Source organism: Amblyraja radiata, chromosome 19 (assembly GCF_010909765.2).
Source record: "Amblyraja radiata isolate CabotCenter1 chromosome 19, sAmbRad1.1.pri, whole genome shotgun sequence".
NCBI classification, from domain to species: domain Eukaryota; kingdom Metazoa; phylum Chordata; class Chondrichthyes; order Rajiformes; family Rajidae; genus Amblyraja; species Amblyraja radiata.
The window spans coordinates 4,880,852-4,899,646 of NC_045974.1; the positions used below are offsets into that span (position 1 = coordinate 4,880,852).

The following is an 18,795-nucleotide window of genomic DNA, read 5'->3' on the forward strand; positions in this document are numbered from 1 at the left end:
ACTTTTTTTTTGACGATTTCTGTTTCCTAAAAACAACTGCATATCTTTCATTGAGACATTCTGCACCACTGGAAATGCCCAGTGGCACTTATCAGATGGACCTTGTTGAACCAGTGCTTCCCTATACTTTCCTGGCTCCTCACACACGACTGATAACAGCAATTGAGTGAAGTTACAAGCATCGCGCAAATAATAGAAAATCCATTGATCTAAGGATGAAATATTGAGGTCTTAAGGCGCCTTTACCGCAGATTTAGTTTCGGGATACAACGTAGAAACAGATCCTTTGGCCCACCAGGCCTGCGCCAACCAATGATCACCCATCTTCTAGTTCCACCCCTAACACTAGGGACAATGTACAGAAGCCAAAGGTAGACAAAAGAGCTGGAGAAACTCAGCAGGTGCAGCAGCATCTATGGAGCGAAGAAAATAGGCAACGTTTCGGGCCGAAACCGTAAAGGAAATAGGCAACGTTTCGGGCCGAAACCCGGAAGGGTTTCGGGCCGAAACGTTGCCTATTTCCTTCGCTCCATAGTTGCCTATTTCCTTCGCTCCATAGATGCTGCGAAGGAAATAGGTAACATTTCTGCTGCACCCGCTGAGTTTCTCCAGCACTTTTGTCTACCTTCGATTTTCCAGCATCTGCAGTTCCTTCTTAAACATGTACAGAAGCCAATTTACCTATAAACACCTGCACATCTTTGGAATGTGAGAAGAAACCGAAGAAACCGAAGAAAACCCACGTGGTCACAGAGAGAACGTACAAATTCCATACAGAGAGCACCTATAGTCAGGATTGAACCCAGGTCTCTCGTGCTGTAAGGCAGCAACTCTACCCATGTGCCATATAAATATGGAGATTTATATCATCTGCATCATATTACACAACCATGCGAATTAAATGTAGCTTTTGGTGCCTGAGGAAGATGCACAAAGGGACCTGGAGTTAAGAGCCGTGAGGCAAACCCTGGAGAACATTAAAAAGCAGACAATCTCCAGGGAAGTGCCTGTGTACACCACTTAGATGCCTCGCATCCCAGCTGAATAGAGAAGGCAGCTATTGGCCACAAAGGATACAAGGGACTCTAATTAAGAGATGATTTTCACAAGCAATCTGCAAGATAAAAATACTTAAATGCGAGTCAAATGACAATCTTCACATTACAATCCTGAACACCAATAATCATCCAGGAAACCTCAGATGCACTTAAAATCCCCACAGGTCCTCCTGTACATTTCTATCTGTGCAGAGTGGAACACATCAATGAATCATTCCCTGACAGGATGATGTAAATGTATTGCTGCAAAAGCTCTAAATTGTCCGTGGAGTGGCACCTTGCTTAAACAGCAGTGATCTGTGCAGAAAAATAATGTTTCCACATGTCGGCTCCAGATCTGTTGTACTAGTGCTGATTAATATTGTAGGGAGCTCAGCATCGATGTTACAGCAGCTGAGTATCAGACACAATACATTATCGAATTGGCATTCAGCAGATTGAGCATTACAGTGAGGGGTAAGCATTTAAAATGAATGAAGTCCACTATCATTCAACAATGAGAAGTCACTCAAGAATCACCAGTCATGTAACGCTATTGCATTAGATGATTATTTTAACATGCAGCATGATGCATGACTGATCAACGTCTTGTCCTACCTTTCTGCTTAACCTTCCTCAAACAAGGGTCAATGTTGACCAGATGCTTCCTTTACCCACCTGACCTCATATTTCGATGCCGCGTTGCAGTGCTGCATTCGTAGGAGAAAAATTGTGAGAGTATTTGTGGGATGAGCAATCTTTCACCTGGGGCAGGGTATGCAGCAGCCACCAGGCCAATCTGACTTATTCCTGCACTACTAACTAGTCTGAACAAGGGTCCCAACCCAAAATGTTGCTTATCCATAGTCTTCAGAGATGCTGCCTGACCCGCCAAGTTACACCAGCATTCCTGTCTTTCTTTGTAAACCTGCATCTGTAATTCGTTGTTTCGGCAACTAAATACTGTATCTTTTTTGGCCACAGTTAGAATGCATTTGGACACAGCTGGTGTCTTGAAAATGTGATAAATAAAATCACCAAGATTCAAGAGAGTTTATTGTCATGTGTCCCTGATAGGACAATGAAATGCTTGCTTTGCTTCAGCACAACAGAACAGGCATGACTACAGAACATATCACTGTGTCCATATACCATTGTATAAATTCCTTGACGGAAGCAAAAGATGATTTGAGAACTTTTAAGAGGTTCACTTTTCAAGACGTGAAGCTGGCTAGTGAGGCTGCATCTTCAGATCACAATGTGGCACGAGTATATTCCATCAAGTTTCTAAAATGAATTAAGGGAAAAAATAAATGCAGATGAGTCTGCCCTAAGGTTGAAAACGATGCTGGCAAGAGCGGGCCACTCTTAGGGAGAAAAGTGAGCAGCAAGGTTTGAGGGAGTCGAGGACTGACGAAGGTTCCAGAATACATCGGTAAGGCTGTGTTTGCTGTTTCAATCAAACAACCCCACAGATTTAAAAAGGAAGATAAGCACTTCCTGCTTTTTTTATTTGGAATCAAACAAAAAGGCCTGGGTAAACTACATTTATTGGTGAATTGGCTCCATACTACCTGTTACCATATTTTACCCAAATACATAAAATACAGTTCCCTAGAAAAAACAAGTTACTGGTGTCACATTTATTAACCTCTCAGTAGCATATATCATCCATCATTATACATTGTTTTGGAATGACTGCTTCATTATGAAGGATCGTCCACTGGGACAAAATTATATTTATCATCTTTCCATTAGTTTTTCCGCCTCTCACCTTAAATATATGCCCTCTAGTTCTTGATTCCCTTGCCCTGGGAAAGAAACCCTGCATTCACCCTATCACCTCCATGATTTTATACACCTCCATAAGATCACACAGCCTCCTGTGCTCCAAGGAATAAAGTCCAAGCCTGCCCAACCTCTCCCAAAAGCTCAGGCCAGTGAGTTCTGCAAACACCCTTGTGAAGTGAGCATTTAAGAAGGAACTGCAGATGCTGGAAAAATCAAAGGTAGACAAAAAATGCTGGAAGACCCGAAACGTCGCCTATTCCTTCTCTGCAGAGATGCTGCCTCACCCATTGAGTTTCTCCAGCATTTTTTGTCAACCTTCGATTTTTCCAGCATCTGCAGTTCTGGAAACACTCCCTTCGCGACGTCAGTCTGCGTAAGAGAAAGCAAGAATTGCACATTTTCAGAGAAGGTCATATCGTAAAGTTAAAAGCATTATTGATGATTACATAGATTTCAATGCCTTCTTGGTGACCACCTCCAAGGAGTTCTGAAAGGTGTGAATTTTCAACCTTTGCTCTGAATTTGAGATTGAGGGTAATTGACATGTTTCCTGTAGGGTCAAAGCAGACTTAGTTGACTTCATCTGTAATAAACTAAATGTTGCAGACACATCTGTAATTAATATACCTATCCTCATTCATCCTACTAAAATGCAATGCAGTCATTCTTTGATCTGTTTAAAATAGGGAACAATGAACAGAAAAAACTGCAGTAACATTTCACACGTCTCATTAGTATAGTCCCAGCAATTTGACTATAGCTACCCTGATATTGTTAGTATCAGGCTAAAAATAGAGGCGGACTCTGAACAGCTTCTATTCATAAAGAGAATTGAAAAAATAGCTGTACCATTGCATTTTGAAACTTTATTTCAAAACCCTTCTGTTACTTTTTAAATCTAGGCTGCAGCATTGAGGAATAATGTGGGACAAAGGTTGGATAATTATAATGTGAGATGAGACCAGATTGGTCATAAAAGAAGATGCATCTGCACAAAAACCTTTCAACGAAAGGAAAACTAGAAGTGATACCTATAGAGCTCCTTGGGGTGGCACTGGGTCTTCATTCTATCATGCATTAGGTTCAATGGGACTTCCTTTTGTGTGGAGTGCCCAAGGATTTGTGCAATGCAAGGTACTCAGCAGCAAATTGATGATCCTGGAGTAAAATTTTCCTTTACTTAGGACAGTTTTGGAATGGAAGTCTCTAGACAATAGACAATAGGTGCAGGGGTAGGCCATTTGGTCATTCGAGCCAGCACCTCCATTCAATGTGATCGTGGCTGATTATCCCCAATCAGTACCCCATTCCTGCCTTCTCCCCATATCCCCTGACTCCGCTATTTTTAAGTCCTATCTGGCTCTCTCTTGAAAGCATCCAGAGAACCTGCCTCCACCGCCCTCTGAGGCAGAGCATTCCACAGTATGAGATAGATGCTGCTGCCCATTATGTGTACAGAAGTGGACCATACCAGAGACGGAAATACAATCCAGAGCAGTGGTCTAGATGCCAGAATTCTTCAAACTTTTCCTGATGCAGATATTTAGGAAAATATTATTTGGATTTGGAGGGAAGCCTAGATTACCTCCCCTCGTTAAGGGGAGATAGGTGGCAGAGGTTGGCCCCTTAGAGGCTTGGTGCCTTCCTGCTAACACAATAACCCTAACCCTAACCACACTGAGCAACAACCAGCATTAAAACCCAAAGATTTTCAAGCCTGATACAACTTCAAAAGAAACAGGCCTAAGTGAAAAGTCAGGGATAGTAGCGGGTATTTTTCATCTTTTAAAAAAAAAAAAAAATTTAATTTACTTATTAAAAGTAAGTGCAATACAGTGGTACAAAAATTATGTTAACATATTACATTCTCTGTACAACTGTATTTTTTTCATCGTTAATAAATGTTTTTAATACTTTGATAATTGCTGCCATATCAAGTTGTATCTGATCCCTAGTCTGATTTAAAGGTTGATAGCTTACAACTGATTGTTTCATAGAACAAACTAGTGATATGATAGGCACAGGCATCCATAAACATTATTTCACTGCCTTGTACAGTTGATTTTGTTTAACTGAGGAACACAGCAAGCAGGATACAAATATCTCATTAATTAAAACATTACTGAGACTTATTTTTCTGTAACCCTGACTGGATAGGCAGGGCTGGCTCCAGAAATCAGAATGACCCGTCCCATCCCCCAGTACTACGGCCATCATAAATCTGCAGCCATTTAAGGATTAAATCTGGATGGATTATACACCAGCTGTGATGCTGCACAATTTCTCTCTCATCTTTTAACTCGGTCTGCGACCCACATCCCGAGTTCATTGTGTCTTGGAGCATAGACACAATTCTTGTTAGGTCAGGACCCAGCAAATGTGATTTCTGTTTCATCTCTGTTGCAGTGGAAAGGGATGGATGCTGCCTGGGTCGTGGATTGTGTGACGACACACAGATGATCTTTATTTCTTCTGCGCTTGTTATAATGTTCGTGACTGAAATGCCGGGCAAGGAAAATTTAACATTGGAACAGCCTTCCTTGTAAAGGCACCCACTACTTCAAGCCAGCCTGCAAAGATTTGAACAACCTCTCCGCAACTTTCTGTGAAGTCAAGGTGGATTGTCCTTTCTTTACTTCGTTTATTTTACTTTGATGGGAAAAAGAGGATGCTGCTTTATTTCAACTGGTGTTTCGGGAACAATTCAAGGCTACAAGTTACCTCGTGGATTATCTGCTTTTGCTGCTGTCTCCCTTATTCAGTCAAAACCCAGAGTAGGATACCAATTGAAACGTAAGCATTTGATATCATTTTATTACAGATTGTATTAATCTTAAAGGCACGCTTAGTTAAAACCCTTAGGTACACAAAAATGCTGGAGAAACTCAGCGGGTGCAGCAGCATCTATGGAGCGAAGGAAATAGGTAACGTTAATAGGGTTTTGGCCCGAAATGTTACCTATTTCCTTCGCAGCATCTATGGAGCGAAGGAAATAGGCAACGTTTCGGCCCGAAACCCTTCTGGGTTTCGGCCCGAAACGTTGCCTATTTCCTTTACTGTTTTGACCCGAAACGTTGCCTATTTCCTTCGCTCCATAGATGCTGCTGCACCCGCTGTGTTTCTCCAGCATTTTTGTCTACCTTCGATTTTCCAGCACCTGCAGTTCCTTCTTGAACACATAGTTAAAACCCTATATTGCTATGTTCTGCTCTTTTACACTTTGTGTTTGTTCAAGGTAGTATTTACATTTTTATAGCATCTAATTCCAAGAGATTCCTGTAATTTGCTTTGTTACTGTTAGTTTTGGCGTTATTTTGCTCTAACCACAATTTGATAAAGTAATTGTTATCTTGGAAGGTTTCGAGTCATATCACATAGAAACAGTGCTTCAGCCTGACATGTCCATGCCAACCATCATGTACCGATTTCTACTAATCCCATTTGCTTGCACTTAATCCATAGACTTCTATGTCTTGGTGATTCAAAAGCTTGTCCAGGTACTTTTTAAAACCTGCCACAACCACTTTCTTAGCCAGGGTATTCCAGATTACAACCATCCTTAGTATAAATAAAAGGTTTCCTCATATCCTCTCCAACCATCTTACTCCTTATCTTAAACACCCCCTCTGGGTTTGGATACCACTGTTATGGGGTAAGGTTTTTGCAATGCACCCTATATATGCCCCCCAATTTTGTATGCCTCTACGATAACTTCTCGTTCTCTTGCTTGGCAACGAAAACAGCTTATTCAGTCTCTCCTCAGAACTGAAACGCACCACCCACCCCAGACCACATATTGGTGAATCTCCTCTGCATCCTCTCAAATGCAATAATAGTCTTCCAACCTTCCAGCTGTGGCCAAACCAAAGTTTTATAGAGTCCCTGGGGTGGGGGAGGGTTAGCGAAGCAGGGAGTCACAGAGAGAGTGATCTCATTGAAGCTGGGATCACATTGAAGCTGGTGGAAATGTCAGAGGATGACATGTTTGATGAGAAGGCTGGTGACCTGAAAGGTCAGAAGGCAGTGGTCTTCTTTCCAGTACCTAATTCCCCCCCCACCCTCCCTTCCCCCCACCCTCAGGGGGGCCCCAATCACCCAGTTATTTTCCCCTCCACCTCCTTGACCTGTTCACCTGCTCATGCTTTCCTTCTCAGGGTCCCTCGTCTCTGTTCCCATCTACCCTCCATCGCTAATGATGGTTCTATATTTCATTCCTCAACTTCCTTTCCTGTCAGAATCCACCATCTGCTGCCCTTTGCCCTCTCCATTTATTACCCCCAGCCTCCGTGATCATCTCCATCATTGCCTCCCTCGCCTGACTCATTGCTAATTAACCGCTCCTTACCTGGAACCATATATCACTTGCCATCTCTTACTTAACCCTTTCCCTTCACATTTTTCTACCAGCTACCTCCCCTCTACTCCAATGCCAAATGTACATTTCCTTCCACAGATGCCACCTGACCTGCTGAGTTCCTCCAGAAGTTTGTTTTTTTGCTGCAGATTCCAACATCAGCAGTCTCTTAGGTCTCCAAGGTGCAAACGTATTGAGACATTCCTTCTCTGGGGCTGGGAAATCTTCCCAGTAGGAAGAGAAAGAACGAGGAACCACAAACCTGTCTTCATTGACGGGGTGGTGATGGAGAGCGTTAAAAACTTCAAATTCATTGGCGTTCGCATCTACGAAGACCTTTCCTGGACCCAGCATGTTGAGGCAATCATAAAGAAAGCCCATCAACGTCTCTAAGTCCTTAAGCCCCTGTCCCACTTGCGTGTCTTTGTCACGCTAATTACGCAATCTGGTGGTCGCGTTGAGCCTCGACGGTCCCGCGAAGGTCGCTCGCGACTTTATTCTACTGCACATGATGTCATTTGAAGATGGACGCAAAATGCTGGAGTAACTCAGCGGGACCGGCAGCATCTCTGGAGAGAAGCATTGGGTGATGGTTTGTGTCGAGACTCTTCTTCAGTCTGAAAGAAGGGTCTTGACCCGAAACGTCACCCATTGCTTCTTTCCGGAGACGCTGCCGGTCCCGAGGTCGCGTAACTTGCGTGCCAAGGACACGTAAGTGGGACAGGCCCTTTAGAAGATTGAGGAGATTCGTCATGTCAACAAATGCTCTCTTGAACTTCTACAGGTGTACAGTAGAACAGGTTGCATCACAAACTGTTTCAGCAACTTGAACACCCAGGAATGAAGAAGATTGCAAAAAGGTGGTGAACACTGCCCAGTCCATCATGACTGCTGACCTCCCCACCATGGAAGGGACCTACAAGAGTCCCTCCTCAAATAGGCAGGCAGCATCATCTGAGAGCCACACCACCCTGGCCACTCATTTCACTCCTGCATTGGGAAGAAGGTATAGGAGCCTGAAAACTAACATCCAGGTTCAGGACAGCTTCTATTGGATTTGTATGCATTTCTGTTTTACACAATTTCTGGAAGTATTTGACATTAGTTGATAATGTTGATGTCTTTGGCAAAAAAAGAAATTTGTGATTCTTCTCCAAAACTCTTATAGACACCTGATACTCTTTGAGTAGAAATATATTCATGAATCACTTTTTTTTATTTATAGTGTTCAACTGTGGGCGTCTACATTTGGTGAAGAACTGAATTCCATTGTAACAAAGTACTCCGGCTATTTATTGCTGCAAAAGGTCAGTAAACAGAATAAAGTTTCTTTTTTTCTCCATTGAAGTTTATTTTTCCTCCAGTCAGTTGCACAAGGAAACCTTGAGTGTACACAAGACAAGATAATTGAAGTGTGTGCGTTTTGGGGAAATTGGAAAAATCACGGAATGGGATTCATAATCACCTGTAACTAATGATTAAAGAACTTGCTGCAAAAAATTGGGATTTAACTTATTCAGTTGCTATGACTGAGTGGTCCTTAATATTATTGGAGGAATTCAAGAAACGTGATACACCAAAACTGGGGAACAGTCTCGACCCGAAGGAAGGGTCTCGACCCGAAACGTCACACATTCCTTCTCTCCAGAGATGTTGCCGGTCCTGCTGAGTTACCCCAGCATTTTGTGTCTACTTTCAAGCTTATTATGCCCCTGTCCCACTTAGGAAACCTGAACGGAAACCTCTGGAGACTTTGCGCCCCACCCAAGGTTTCCGTGCGGTTCCCGGAGGTTCCCGGAGATTTTTGTCAGTCTCCCTACCTTCTTCCTCTACCTGAAACCTCCGGCAACCACCTGCAACCCCCAGGAACCGCACGGAAACCTTGAGTGGGGCGCAAAGTCTCCAGAGGTTTCCTAAGTGGGACAGGGGCATTACAAACACAGAATTTGAATATTTTCAATCGCAAATTTTTTTTAACATGGCCAAGGTATAGCAGGTAAGCTTCAGTTGAAAATAACATATATTTTTGAAGTATATATGCTTTCAGATATAGGCGTATCGGGTGTCTTTGTTCAAATGCTTTGAATTTGTAATTTTCTTTTCAATGTATGATATTAGCAGCAGAAGCAAAAATTAACTCAGTAACAGATTCATAATATAATTAGTGCAAATAGAGAATTGCTAGATGGTTCTATGTTATTGTTTTTTTGTATCTCATTGGTACTGCATGATGATTTATATTAAAAACAGCAATTATTTTGGAATTTATTTCCATGCAACTGTCTCCAACAGTTACATAAAGAAAAATTAAATTCACATTTATAATGATGTATACTTTTTTTCTACAATATTGCCCTCAAATCGATGTCATATACTGCTGCCTTTCCTGTCTCTAAGCATCTGTTTGTCCTCATCCTCTTTGTATTTGAACTGTTGCCAAAATACCTGCTTTACTGAAGACATGATCTGACAAAACGGCCGTGTAATTAGCAACTGAATATCAAAGTAAATTAAAGTGAGATGATGGTTTTGTGTAGGTAAAATTAGAATGCCATATCGTACTTGGATAATGGGAGGGGGAGACGTCCTTTAGATCACTTGAGCTCAATGAGCGCCAGAAAATTGTTCATTGAGTCAAGTCAAGTTTATTCGTCACATACACATACGAGATGTGCAGTGATTGATACGTCTACTCTATACACATCCTGTGCCTTCAAATTCAATGGAACCAAGTGTGCAGAGGTGAGTACCTCTGGCAGATGTTACTCACGACCACAGATTAATTTCTCTCCCTGAACTCGATGATCAAATAGATCAAATCCACGTATCAATATAAGTATTTACAGCGGTCATTAAAGCCAGTAAAAATAAAAGATAAAGCTCTACTGGGTTTATTTCTCAGAAAATAGAAATGAAAATCTGAACTTATAGCACTAATAAAATTTATATAAATGGAAAGAGAAGACCAAAAATAATGCCAAGTGCAATAACAATAGACAATAGACAATAGGTGCTGGAGTAGGCCAATCGGCCCTTCGAGCCAGCACCGCCATTCAATGTGATCATGGCTGATCATCCACAATCAGTGCCTTCTCACCATATCCCCTCACTCCGCTATTTTTAAGAGCTCTATCTTACTCTCTCTTGAAAACATCCAGAGAATTGGCCTCCACTGCCTTCTGAGGCAGAGAATTCCATAGATTCACAACTCTCTGGGTGAAAAGGTTTTTCCTCATCTCCGTTCTAAATGGCCTCCCCCTCATCCTTAAACTGTGGCCTCTTGTTCTGGACTCCCCCAACATCAGGAACATGTTTCCTGCCTCTAGCGTGTCCAATCCCTTAATGATCTTATATGTTTCAATAAGATTCCCTCTCATCCTTTTAAATTCCAGTGTATAGAAGCCCAGTTGCTCCATTCTTTCAACATATGACAGTCCCGCCATCCTGGAAATTAACCTTGTGAACCCACTCTGCACGCCCTCAATAGCAAGAATGTCCATCCTCAAATTTGGAGACCAAAACTACACACAATACTCTAGGTGTGGTCTCACTAGGGCCATGCAAAACTGCAGAAGGACCTCTTTGCTCTTATACTGAACTCCTCTTGTTATGAAGGCCTACATGCGATTAGCTTTCTTCACTGCCTACTGTACCTGAATTCTTACTTTCAGTGGCTGATGAACAAGTGCCCCAGATCGCGTTGTACTTCCTCTTTTCCCAATTTGACACTATTCAGATAATAATCTGCCTTCCTGTTTTTGCCACCAAAGTGGATAACCTCACATTTATCCACATTAAACTGCATCTGCCTTGTATCCACCCACTCACCCAACCTGTCCAAGTCACCCTGCATTCCCATAGCATCCTCCTCACAGTTCACACTGCCACCCAGCTTTGTGTCGTCTGCAAATTTGCTAATGTTACTTTGAATCCCTTCATCTAAATCATTGATGTATATTGTAAATAGCTGCGGTCCCTGCACCGAGCCTTGCGGTACCTCACCCCCTCTGCCCACCTGTCTGTCTTTTCGATAGGAGGTATATGCTTGAATATTCAGTTCCCAGCCCTGGTCCTCGCAGCCATGTCTCTGTAATTCCCACAACATCATACTTGCCAATTTCCCACTGAGCCTCAAGCCCATCCACTTTATCTCTTGTACTTCATGCATTCATATATACTTTTAATCCATTACTCCCCTCACCTTTCACATTGATGCCTATTTCACGGCCATACTCTCCTATCCCTTCCTGAGCTTTCTGCCCCGTTTATTCTGGTGTCTTTCTTAACTTTTCTTATACTCTCTTTCCCTTTAACTCCTTCCTTGCATCTCCAGCTTGTCTCCTGGATTTAATTTAAACCCACCCGTGTAGCAGTGGCAAACCTGCCTGCCAGTATGCTGGTGTCCCGCCTGTTAAGGTGCAACCCGTCCCTTTTGTACAATTCAACCTTACCCCCAAAACAGATCCCAGTGGTCTAAGAATCTAAATCCCTGCCCCCGTGCACCAGCTCCTCAGCCACACATTCAGATCCCCTATCTCCCTGTTCCTGCTCTCACCAGCACGAGGAACTGGAAGCAAACCGGAGATAACCACCCTGGAGGTCCTGCTTTCCAGCCTTCTTCCGAGTTCTCTGAAGTCACGCTGCAGAATGTCTTTTCTCTTCTTCCCGACGTCATTAGTGCCGACATGCACGACCACTTCAGGCTGCTCACCTTCACCCTTGAGGATGCCCTCCAATCGGTCCGTGACATCCTGGATCCCAGCACCAGAATCCTGGCAACACACCATCCTTGAATCCCGCTTGTTGTCACAGAAACCCCCGTCTATACCTCTCATGATGGAGTCCCCTACTACTGCGGCTCTGCCTGGCATCTGTCTCTTCGGCTTTATCTCAGGGTCACCTTCTGACTCGCAGACCTTTTCCCCGCTCATAATGGCAGTGTCTTCTGTCCCGACAGCTTCCAAGAGGGTGAACCTGTTTTCTTGGTTCTTGGTTCTTGGGTCCTCCAAAATATTCCAACTGGAATTTAAACTGGAGATGGTGAAGGGAGGGATTAAGCCAGAAAGGGTATAAAGAATACACACTATAGAATTTAACATAAAACATCCCCACACAGCAGAATCAAAGTTTCCCACTGTGTGGGAAGGCACCAAAGTCAGTCTCTTCCTCCACTGTTCCCCGTGGTCAGGGCCTCCCCGTGCCCTCCGCAGTTGCAGCTACGGGCGGCCCGATGTCCAGGACCGCTCGCCGGGGTGATACAAGTCCGACGTCGGGGCTGCGGGACGTCCTCAGCGGCGTGGACACCAGAGTCGGCCCCCTCCTACCGGAGTCGGCGGCTTCCAAAGTCTGCAGGCTGCGCTGGGTAGAGACTGCTGCTGGCGGCCCTCTGCAAGGCGCCCCAGGACTCCACGATGTTGTTCAGCGCCGCCCGCGTTGGAAGCTCTCCGCACCAGAGCTCCACGATGTTGGAGCAGCGGCTCAACGCTCCGGAGCTCCAAACGGCGACCCAGGTAGGCATCGCCCGCTCCGCGGTGACTCCAGCGCTGCGCCGCCGCTGTAGCAGCCCTGGTCCGGTTCCCGGTCCCCGGCAGGAAAGGCCGCTCCGATCCAGCTGGTAGGCCGCGAGGTGGGGGGGCGAGGACGCGACTCGGAGAAATAGTCGCATCCCCGCCAGGAAGAGACTGGGAAACGGTTTCCCCCTTACCCTGCCCCCCTCCCCCACATAGAAAAGTTAAAGTTTCCCCCTAAAACAAACTTTAGACTAACTAAAAATAAAAAAAAGATTGAAATAACAGACAGGCTGTAGGTAGAGGCTGCTGCCAGTGCAGCGCCCCCTCCCTCCCGTTTTCAAGAGGTACACCCCCAAGGGTCTCCTGTACTCCAAGTCTGAAGAAGGGTATCGGTCCGAAACGTTGCCTATTTCCTTCACTCCATAGATACTGCTGCACCCGCTGAGTTTCTCCAGCATTTTTGTGTATCTCCAAGCTTCCTTCCCTTCCTCATCATCACCCACCTTCTCTCTTCGGATATCTTCGTTGGAACGATCTCGCTGTAGGTCCTGTCCAGGAAATTCTTATTTTCCCGGATGATCCTGAGGTCATCAAGTTGCTTCACCAGTGCCCCAACACGGTCCTTCAGCAGCTGAACGTGGACACATTCTCCACAGTTGTAGCAGCCAGAGGCACCATCAATGTTCCTGACCTCCCACATCCTGCAAGCATCGCACTGAAACAGCTTACCTGTAATATCTTCACCACTTCTCATCCTCTCCAACTTTGGCATAGTCTCCTCCCTCAGCCTCCTCGCTGAAGACTCTTGAGCCAAAGACTCGCACTTTTCTCACAAGAAGGGTCTCGACCCCAAACGTCACCTATTCCTTCGCGCCATAGATGCTGCCTCACCCGCTGAGTTTCTCCAGCATTTTTTGTCTAGCTTCCACTTTTCTCACAAGGCACCTCCCTCGACAAGGCTGCTCCCCTAGAGCAAACCTTGCTTATATTGGCTGAGAAATTGCCTAATTCGCCAATTTACCAATTGGCAAATTAAATTCCTCAGCCAATCCCCGCACTCATTCTTTCACCTGCCGCTCCTCTGCCGACCTTGAAGGTATGCTATCCAATTGCAACACCCAATGTTTATTTTTGGTGGACTCCAGTACTATTAAACCTCTTAACTATTTTAAGCTTGGTATAAGTAGATTGGAAGAACTTGTACACTGATTGATCATTAGAGATTATGAGGCTTTCCAGAAACTTGGTAAATACTAGAATAGCAATTCCATATATTTACAATACAATATAAATTATATGCCGATTTGGTGGTCGATTAGGAAAAGGGGAGATGCAACGAGACCTGGGTGTCATGGTACACCAGTCATTGAAAGTAGGCATGCAGGTGCAGCAGGCAGTTAAGAAAGCGAATGGTATGTTAGCATTCATAGCAAAAGGATTTGAGTATAAGAGCAGGGAGGTTCTACTGCAGTTGTACAAGGCCTTGGTGAGACCACACCTGGAGTATTGCGTACAGTTTTGGTCTCCTAATCTGAGGAAAGACATTCTTGCCATAGAGGGAGTACAGAGAAGGTTCACCAGATTGATTCCTGGGATGGCAGGACTTTCATATGAAGAAAGACTGGATAGACTCGGCTTGTACACGCTAGAATTTAGAAGATTGAGGTGGGATCTTATAGAAACGTACAAAATTCTTAAGGGGTTGGACAGGCTAGATGCAGGAAGATTATTCCCGATGTTGTGGAAGTCCAGAACAAGGGGTCACAGTTTAAGCATAAGGGGGAAGTCTTTTAGGACCGAGATGAGAAAATCATTTTTTTCACACAGTGGTGAATCTGTGGAACTCTCTGCCACAGAAGGTAGTTGAGGCCAATTCATTGGCTATATTTAAGAGGGAGTTAGATGTGGCCCTTGTGGCTAAAGGGATCAGGGGGTATGGAGAGAAGGCAGGTATGGGATATTGATTTGGATGATCAGCCATGACCTACTCCTGCACCTATTTTCTATGTTTCTAAATAAACTTTTTGATTTGATTGCTAGTTGTCTTTAAGTGAAGGGAACATGTGTATTCTAAAACAAGATATACTGTTTATATAAGTGCAATGAACATTTACCAGGATGGTTCCTGAAATGTAACATTTATTATATGTGGAGAAATTAAGTACAGGAGGCTGCTGTTCTTTGCAGTAAAGAAGAACGGGAGATTTCACAGAAAAATTACAAAATTCTAATTCTTAGCTGACTTGACAGGGTGGACAAGTGTTCAAGTGAGTTTATTGTCATGTGTCCCTGTATAGGACAATGAAATTCTTGCTTTGCTTAAGCACACAGAAAATAGTAGGCATTTACTACAAAACAGATAAATGTGTCCATATACCATGATATATAGATATATACACACATGAATAAATAAACTGGTAAAGTGCAAATAACAGAAAGTGGTTATTAATAATCAGAGTTTTGTCCGAGCCAGGTTTAATAGCCTGATGGCTGTGGGGAAGTAGCTATTCCTGAACCTGGTTGTTGCAGTCTTCAGGCTCCTGTACCTTCTACCTGAAGGTAGCAGGGAGATGAGTGTGTGGTTTCCCTAGCGAAGGAGCTTTGAACCTGAAGTAAGGGTCAAAATAAGGGGGATGTCTTTTAGAACTAAAATTAAGATGAATTTCATAACGTTTCACCAAAGGTAATACATTTTTGGAAATTTCTATACCTGACCAAGGTAAGGTGATGGTTATTGATTTCAAGGTAAATGTAGAGATGATATTTCCTCATGAGAAAATCTGGAACCTATAATCCCTATTTACCATTTAAAATAAAGATGAAGTGAATTTTGTTTTTCTCTTATAAGATCTTGAGTCTTTAGTACTCTTGCTCAAACCATAGTGGAAACAAAGTCTGTGAATATTTTAAGGCCAAATTAAACAGCGTGCAACTGAAATTATCCCGATATTGACAGGAATGCTGAGTTGATGAGAATAATCAGATGAGCCACAAACTTATTGAAAGGCAGAACAGGCTAGAATGGCTAAGTGGTTTATTACTGCTTGTAAATCATCAACTTCTCTCTCCATGTGTGTTCTTTATTTATTTTGCTCGACTCAAAAAAATACACTCCAGCCAATGGACAAATTGGGCCATTGTTGGTCAGTTTGTTTGTGTGTACTCATCTCCATAACAGTTTGAAAAGTATACTTGCAGAAAAGATTTAGCAGTAAATTGAAAATGTAGCATTTACGTGGCTCAATATGTCTTCCACTTCCATGTTGGTATTGCATATTTCATATTTCACAGGATCCACTGGATGAATAAATATTTTGAGCATGTAAATGATTATTGCCCCTCGTTTTCAGCTGTTTGTTATAACCTTTCCTGTTTTTTTTCCTGCCCAGAAATATAAAGATACAGAAACATTTATAAGGATTGAAGAAGTGGATGGTGTGGAATTGGTAACACAATTTGGAAAGAAAATGAAAGAAATGTTAGGACGGAAAGTTGAAGCAGTGAAGGTACAATTTAATTCTCTGAACTCATATGTTCTTTATATCCCACAATTTTGTTTCAAATGTTGCATACTTTATTTTAAGTTAGAAGAGCAAGCAGCTTGCCAGCAAGATTGCCAGAGAGGACAGAGGAGATTTACTAGAATGTTGCCTGGGTTTCAGCAACTAAGTTACAGAGAAAGGCTGAACAAGATAGGTCTTTATTCTTTGGAGCGCAGGAGGTTAAGGGGGGACTTGATAGAGGTCTTTCAAATGATGAGAGGGGTAGACAGAGTTGAAGTGGATAAGCTTTTTCCATTGAGAGTAGGGAAGATTCAAACAAGAGGACATGATTTGAGAATTAAGGGACAAAAGTTTAGGGGTAACATGAGGGGGAACTTCTTTACTCAGAGAGTGGTAGCTGTCAAGAGCGGAACTCACTATCAAAACATGGAGGGGACGGGAGACACACTTTTTTGGCGGCCGCGCGGGCATCCGCACACACACACACACACACACACACACACACACACACACACACACACACACACACACACACACACACGCGCGCGGCTTCGGAGGCTCAATCCAGCGCTGAATGCAGCTCAACTGTGCCTGTCTCACCAGGTTAACCAACAGCCCTGTCTGGACTGACGGGACATCCGCGCTGCTTCTCCGCGCTGGCCATATTTACCACAAGCCCAGGCATCTATCTCCTTTAAAATTGTTTTAAAACCCAAAAAATGCATTAAAAAATAAATTGTGTGCGTGTGCGTGTGTGTGTGTGTTGTGTGTGTGTGTGTATTGTGTTGTGTGTTGTATTGTGTTGTGTGTTGTGTTGTGTGTGTGTGTGTTGTGTTGTGTGTGTTGTGTGCGTATTGTGTTGTGTGCGTATTGTGTTGTGTGCGTGTTGTGTGCGTGTTGTGTGTGTGTGTGTCTATATTGGTATTAATTTGTATTTGATAATGGTTTTATGAAGAGATGTTTGCCACATTAATAAAGGTATATATAACACATTATTGTTATTTGTCTGTTCTCTCCACAGAATCTGCCTGTTACAAGAAATGTCTGGCTTGGCCTTTGAGTTTTTCCCATGTGGCACATACACAAAGTCAACTAATTGTCTCTTTTTTTCTGTGCAGAGATTGGTAGATGCTGCTGAAGAAGCCGATTTATACCATGAATACAATATGGATTTTGAGGTGTGTACACCAGTGCTAAAAGGTTCTTACTTTGATGTTGAAATGCAGGATTAAACTTGATTAAAATAAGTTAAACAAATCACCATTGTAAAACCTGGATAAAGTAGTATCTAGCAGATCAAAAGCAGGTCATTAGGTCTGAAGAAGGGTCTCGACCCGAAACGTCACCCATTCCTTCTCTTCAGAGATGCTGCCTGTCCCGCTGAGTTACTCCAACATTTTGTGTCTATCTGCATTTGGTCCATAGTTCTGTTATTTTGTTTTGAAGAAGATATCCACAATCTTATTCCTCTCCTCTTTTTCCCGTGAACCCATATAGTTTTAAAATATATCTGCAATTCCCTTTGGGGAGTTGCAACTGATCTTTTTCCTCCACACATTCAACTTCTGCATTCCATACTGTAAAAGGTTACTAAAATGAAATCCTTCTCATTTTATTGCTGGTTTATTTTCTCTGATGATCTCCTCTCCCCCCCCCCGCCCCGGTGAAAACCCTGCTTAATTTTGAATACTTTCATTTGATTTCCTCAATATTTTTTTCTGCAACCTATCCAAGGCTTTGGCATCATTCCCAGTGCGATATTTAGAAATGCTTTAACAAGCTCTTCAACTTGTCCTGCAACCTACAGATGTGTTGTTATATGAACAAACCAGAACACCTTTTCTTGCACTCTTTAAAATTGTACCATATAGTAAATTCCTAAAGTAAGTCACAACCAGTTCAGTTCAGTTTTGTTTATTGTTAGATGTTTTCCTCAGACCTTGGGTTACGAAGGGGAAGAGTAGCCAGAATCCTACTTTTCAGCACCATCAGTAACTTTGTTATGAAGTGAGTTCCAACTGTTGATCAGTGACATGTTATTTGTTGGACTGTGGCACAGCGAAAACATATTTTTAACACACATTTCTTCTTCTCTGCATTGCCAGTTTGATTACTACAATTCTGTGTTGATTAACGAGGTGGATGAAAATGGCAACTACATGGAACTTGGAAATGAGTTCATTTTGGAAGAAAATGAGCATTTCAATAATTTGCCAGTGAACACCTCACTTAGTAATATACAAGTCCCAACTAATGTCTATAATAAAGGTAATTTAAATCAATTTCTTCCTTAGTATGGTCATTATTTTTGGATCTTTTCAAATACTTATTTTTTTGTCAGTATATGTTCTTCCTGAGAATTACTGCTTGCTTTTATTCCTTTCCTTTTATCCTCTTCCCAGAATCTATTTGAAGCAGCCTCTGGTAGCATAGTATTCAGCACAAATATTATATACAGTGGCGGACTGGCCAGGGTGTCAGCTTGCCCGATGGCAAGTGGGCCCCTGATGAAGTGGGCCCCCTATATCAAGTGGGCCCCTGATGAAGTGGGGCCCCTTTGTCTCCTGGCAACCAATATTTTTAGACCCAGTCTGCTACTG

At 43.0% G+C, this 18,795-nt stretch overlaps 1 protein-coding gene across 1 annotated transcript in view; it reads left to right on the top strand.

Moving 5' to 3' along the window:
* Positions 1-18,795, top strand: part of cacna2d4 (calcium voltage-gated channel auxiliary subunit alpha2delta 4) — a 177,337-nt gene that overhangs the window by 2,039 nt on the left and 156,503 nt on the right. Inside the window, exons 3-6 of the mRNA XM_033038369.1 lie at positions 8,408-8,489; positions 16,082-16,198; positions 17,314-17,373; positions 18,301-18,463. Coding sequence (XP_032894260.1) covers positions 8,408-8,489; positions 16,082-16,198; positions 17,314-17,373; positions 18,301-18,463 — 422 coding nt within the window. The remainder of the gene's footprint in view (positions 1-8,407; positions 8,490-16,081; positions 16,199-17,313; positions 17,374-18,300; positions 18,464-18,795) is intronic.